The 6515-nt window shown below is 30.6% G+C and overlaps 1 protein-coding gene across 9 annotated transcripts in view; it reads right to left on the reverse strand.

The window, feature by feature from the left end:
• Nucleotides 1-4689: 4689 nt before the first annotated feature.
• Nucleotides 4690-6515, reverse strand: part of wars2 (tryptophanyl tRNA synthetase 2, mitochondrial) — a 229010-nt gene continuing 227184 nt past the window's right edge. For 8 of the 9 annotated variants that reach the window (XM_061879560.1, XM_061879561.1, XM_061879565.1 and 5 more), the window contains one exon: nt 6062-6515. This exon is cut by the window's right edge and continues 545 nt beyond it. Coding sequence is in view for 1 of the 9 variants with exons in the window: in XM_061879567.1 (XP_061735551.1) it covers nt 5716-5871 (156 nt within the window). In the remaining 8 variants the exon portion in view is untranslated. Of the gene's footprint in view, nt 5872-6061 lie in introns of those variants that run through there. The other variant, XM_061879567.1, reaches the window with a different exon arrangement.

A 6515-nucleotide genomic window follows, 5' to 3' on the forward strand; every position in this document is an offset into this window, starting at 1 on the left:
GGGGTTTTTTTTTCCAGGAGGGGGCGTGGCTTGCAGCTCTCGTCCAATCCAAAGCGCGCAGCGGAAGCGAGAGCCAACTTTTTGGACCAATGGGCGCGCGAGGGCGGGTACAGAGAGTCCGAGAAGTCCGCTGAAGAGAAATCAGGCTGAAATATTAATCTTAATAAAATCATAACACCTGCAAAATACCTGCCTGGACACTTCCGGTCTGGTGAGGACGCGAGAGGACATCTGGTGGGCCCCCGCACGTGGAAAGGTTCCTTTGCAAACACACAAAAACATTTTTTTTATTGACCTATATTATTATCATTATTATTATTATTATTATTATTATGAGAATAATAATTGCTGCCATGAGTTTCACAATAAAAGTCAAACAAATACTGACATATAAACATAATCTTTGTAACTAAAAGTAATAACGCCACCTTATGACAAGATGAGAAATACGACATTACAATGTGATTTATGACTTTTCAGAACATCCGCACCGATAAATACTATTAAACATGTGGTGCGGGCGGAGGTAAGAATGATACTGACATAAGTTTGTGTATTACTATTTAACAGTACTTATTTCATGTACTACGAACATATATATATATATATATATATATATATATATATATATATATATATATATATATATATATATATACATATATATATATATATATATATGTATATATATATATATATATATATATATATATATATATATATATATATATAATGAACTCAGGACTACTCAGGACCTTCGTATTGTGAGGCACATGCACTAACTATATATTTATGTATTTATATATATTTATGTATGTGTATATATATATATATATATATATATATATATATATATATATAATTCCCTTCTGGATCAAAAAAGTTTGTCTAAGTCTAAGCCAAAGTATAAAAAAATGGATTATATATAAATGTGTGTGCGTGTGTTTGTGTTGTGTGTATATAGACATATTTATTGACAATATATAAATATATATAATATTATAATATACACACGCACATTATATATATTGTAATATTATATATATTTATTCATTGTACATATAAAATTATAATATATATAATGTGTGTATATATATATGTATATACATAGGGCTTCACGGTGGCAGAGGGGTTAGTGCGTCTGCCTCACAATACGAAGGTTCTGAGTAGTCAGGGTCCAATCCCAGGCTTGGGATCTTTCTGTGTGGAGTTTTGCATGTCATCCCCGAGAATGCGTGGGTTCCCTCCAGGTACTCCGGCTTCCTCCCACTTCCAAAGACATGCACCTGGGGATAGGTTGATTGGCAACACTAAATTGGCCCTAGTGTGAATGTGAGTGTGAATGTTGTCTGTCTATCTGTGTTGGCCCTGTGATGAGGTGGCGACTTGTCCAGAGTGTATACCGCCTTCCGCCCGATTGTAGCTGAGATAGGCACCAGCGCCCCCCGTGACCCCAAAAAGGGAATAAGCGGTAGAAAATGAATGGATATATATATATATATACACACACATTATATATGTTACAATATTATATGTTTTCATATATTCTATAGTAATAAAATACTTAGTATAAAGACTAATAATAAAACACATGTTTTATTAATACTAATAATAAAATAATTTTATTAATACTAATAATAGTGGAATATTGTATTACTATTACATATTAAATTGCGTGTGTGTGTTTATATATGAGTGTATGTGTATGTATATACATCATATATACACACATGTATAAATATTATACAATAATCATATACTTTCTATTAATACTACCCATAAAAATGTATTTTATTAATAGTAATAATATTAAAATATTTTTAATAATAATATTGTTATATATTAAATTGTACGAGTGTCTGTATATATTCATACATATGTGTGTGTGTGTGTGTGTGTGTGTGTGTGTGTGTGTGTGTGTGTGTGTGTGTGTGTGTGTGTGTGCGTGTGTGTGTATGTGTTAAAATAAAAAAATAAATCGACACAAGTTTCGGCACAATTATAATCGCTCGAGTTGGCTTTTATTTTATATTTTACAAAAAAATCACAACATAATCACATCACTAAAATTTTTACGAGATTTGTAATTTTCTCGCAGCAGTGTTAATTCTGAAATGTACGTGGAAAGACGCTGATGACGCAACCTTTTCATTTGAAGTCGCAGAAAAACGAAAATATTTTTTGGGACATTTTTTTTTTTTTTACAAGCATCAAATTGGGCCTTGCTCGTGAATAAAAATATTTAATTTTATCATCATAGACTGACTGAGTTTACTTTTCGTTCAAACAATTGAACGAATTGTTATTAGAATGACGTGAAATGACAGGAAACACATAATAATTTTAACAAGTTCGTGTATAAAAAGTATGTTGTTGCATATTTCCTTTTCATTAAACGTCTTTGTTTTTATCAAAACACTTCTATTATACGTACGGTACGAGGCGTCTTCACGGCGCATGCGCGGACACCTTGCCTTTAATATTCATTTAGGACCAGGACGCCTCTGACCCCAAGTGACCTCCTGCAAATAAAGCATGGCGCAGTAAAACAGCCCAGCTGACGGACCCGCCAGGACAGCCCCGTACACGCACAGGTGCGCGCGCACACACACACGCGCGCTCACACGCACACGCACGCGCGCAGAAATGTGGCGGAAATGTGTGCCTTTCAACAAGCAGCTGAAATAAAAGGTGTCAATTATGAATTACTAATAAGTATGATATACAAAATAAGGTATTTAAAATACACACAAACACATTTTAAAACACAGTTCAAATATAACTATAATGTTTTTATGGATTTTTTTTCCAAGGTTTTCACTTGCATGAACATGTGATGTTTATTGTTTACATACGTGCAATAAATGGCAAGAGACAATAACACAGTATTTACCCCAAAGGGAATAAGCCGTAGAAATGGATGGATGGATATATACACACACACACACACACATACATTATATATATATATATATATATATATATATATATATATATATATATATATATATATGTATATATATATATATATATATGTATATATATATATATGTATATATATATATATATATATATATATGTATACATACATACATTTATATGTGTATATATACATACATATGTATACAAACATAAATACATGTGTATATATGCACACATATATACATACATATGTATATATACACACACACACATATATATATATATATGTATACCTACAGATATACATACGTGTATAAATACACACATATATCCATATAAATATATATATACACACACACATATATACATAAATATGTATATATACCCACATATATACATATACATGTGTGTATATATACACACACATATATAAATACATATGTACAAAATATATACACACATATATATAAAGTTACACACATATGTATATATATAATACATAATAATAAAAGCGTGAATTGTGTTATTGAAATGTTTGCTTTTTACCCCCAAAAAATGTGTGTGTGTGTAGTATTATTTTAATGACAAAATATTTAAGAGTGTGTATGTGTGTGTGGTAATATGTTTATGACAGAATATTTAAATGAGAAGTAAGCGATGTACAAACAATAAAGTGAGTATTGATAGATAAAGCACATTAATATATTATTTGGGAGAGAATACTTACATCTTCATTATGATGTAAAAAACCCACAAAATATAAATGTATAGAACAAAGTTGCTGCAGAAGGTAATTGTTACCTCATTAGTGATGTTTTGATTTTAAATAGTCAGAAAAGTGTCTAATAATTATAATACTGTATTTCCAGTAATCATATACAGTATACTGTATATGATTACTGTACTGTAAACACAGTATACATACATATACATGGTATTGTAATTATATATAGCATACCATATATAATTACAATACTTTAACAATTTTATATATATAGTATTGTAATAATACAGTATATCGTATATAATTGCGATACTTTATATATCTACTATTTGAAATTACATACAGTATTTTAATTATTTAAATTATATATATATATATATATACATATATATATATATATATATATATATACACACACACACAGTGTTGTAATTGTAATCAATATGCTTATACAATGTAACCAGACATACTTCTTTCGAATGTTGTTTTTACAATATTATATATATACAGTGTAGTAATCATATACAATATACTGTGTATAATTACAATACTTTTATTGAATATACATATATATACACACACACACATATATATATATATATATATACCGTGTGTATGTATATATACAGTATATATATACTGTGTGTATATATATATATATGCATATATACTGTATACATACATGTGTGTGTGTGTATATACTGTATATGATCACAATACTTTACAGTATATTAATGAATATGTTATCATATAAAAACAGTACTGTAATATAAACAATAGGTTAAGTTTATACAATATACTGTATTTACAGTAACTAATAGCTGACCTGATACAAATGTGTTTCGAGGCTAAGACGGTTTATAGAATGTTTCTGCTTTCAAGTGTGTATTATCTTTATATGAATTGTGTGTATTGTTCTTAATAACATGAACTTTTACATTTTTAGCTAGACAGAATCCATTTTGAATATTGATAGAAATAAGATCCAATGTCCCATTGTAAAAAATGAAGTAAATGAAAGATGTACAAAAAAAAAAACAGTTATTTTAAAACAAGACTTTTTATTTATTTCTTAAATTGGGAAAATCATTGTGTCAATCACATGATTCCATGTGATTGGGAACATGTTACAAGTCCACAAGCAGACATTTATACTATACATACATACATACATATATATATATATATATATATATATATATATATAGATATAAAGCGCACACGCACACAAATACACACACTCTCTCTCTCTTACGATGAGTACATGACAGCAATTGATGACAGTCACTTTACTTAAACACTACCTTGTATGCAAATATATATAAATAAAAAAAAAAAACACCTTCTGCTTGTTCAACTTTCTCATATTAGCACTTTTTAAAATATGTTCTCAATCCACTCCATGGTTTGATATCCCAAATACTCTAAATTCTTTGAAGGGAACTGCAGTTTTTAGGGCTGAAGGAATTTTGCCCATCATTCACAATCATTATGTAAATGTCACTTGATTTATTTATGCATTCTAAATAGTAAAATATAGCAGGTAAGAGGTGGCTAACAATGCAGCTAAAAGGAGTACGCTATTGCACCATAAAGCCACCAAAAAACATTGAAAACGTGCCAACAATACCCCATTTACATATCATGAACTGAATATTAACAAGTATTAGCGACAGTGTTATTACAAGCGCTAATGCTGAGGAACTACTTTTAGCTGCGCAGTGCTCCAACTAGCTTATGCTGCTGTATTGACAAATTGAGCTACTGCATCGCCTGAGTTGGTGAAAGTTAATTCTAAATTCTAAATCTTACCTCTCACCTAAATAGTGGAAGGTTGTGCACATAAACCCACAAGTTGGTCAACTTTGACACCCAACATAGATATGACAAAAAAAGATGCACTTTTGTGAATTTTTTTTAACACCTTTGTGAGGATTAAGATGAATTCTTCATCTAAACGGGAAGATGTAAACATCCCACCAGTCTTTATCCCAGTGAGAGCAGACATTGTACAGTAAGTGCTTAGCACTTAGCAATACTGCTACATGATGCTCAGTGTGCCACTAAAGCTACATCCGTTTAGCTTCTGAAACTTGTAGATCATCCTCCTTATATTCAGGTTCAAAAATAGAAGTTTCTGGATCATCATTTGTCCCAAAGTAGTCTTTGTTGGCTCTCATGAAGTCAGTCATGATTGGTAGTAATGTTGTTATTGAAGCAAACGTCTGTGAAATGAAATTAATAAAATTAATGCTTAAAGTAAGCTAAATACGTATATATCACGTTATTATGAATGTGACAGATACTATATTACATGTACACTGTACATATAACTTGCATATTCAGTAGAACCTTGCAAAATGTTTCTTAGAGCGCGTTACAGGCGGGATAAAGTGACAATCATTGGCTGCACCGTTACCTGACTTTTGCCAATGTTTATTTAGTCTTACATGATTGTGAATGATAGGAAACATTCCAAAATAAAGTGATGTTCTCCTTCAAAGTTGTGCGTGCAAATACATGAGATTGTATTTCTCTTATTTGGTCGAGAAGTACTGTTGTACATTTCTGTAAATATTAAAATATGTCTTGCCGCTATTTTGTACGTACTTGATGTGCGCTTTTCAGCTCATTTTATGATCTATTCTCAAACTGTGTGGCTCCATCTTGTGGTAGACCAGAGTATCACTGGATTAAATATTCAAACACAGTGTTACTGTTCAGACTGTGTAGTGTAACAGTGTCCGGCTGTATTAAATATACGTGCTAAATAAAAACCTCTGCCTTGCTTTTAATGAATACTTAGACCTACTACGCTACCATATTTTAATGTTGGTCATGATGGTGGTACTTTGAGAACCACTGATTT

The sequence above is a fragment of the Nerophis ophidion genome, linkage group LG19, assembly GCF_033978795.1.
Source record: "Nerophis ophidion isolate RoL-2023_Sa linkage group LG19, RoL_Noph_v1.0, whole genome shotgun sequence".
In the NCBI taxonomy this organism is placed as follows: Eukaryota; Metazoa; Chordata; class Actinopteri; order Syngnathiformes; family Syngnathidae; genus Nerophis; species Nerophis ophidion.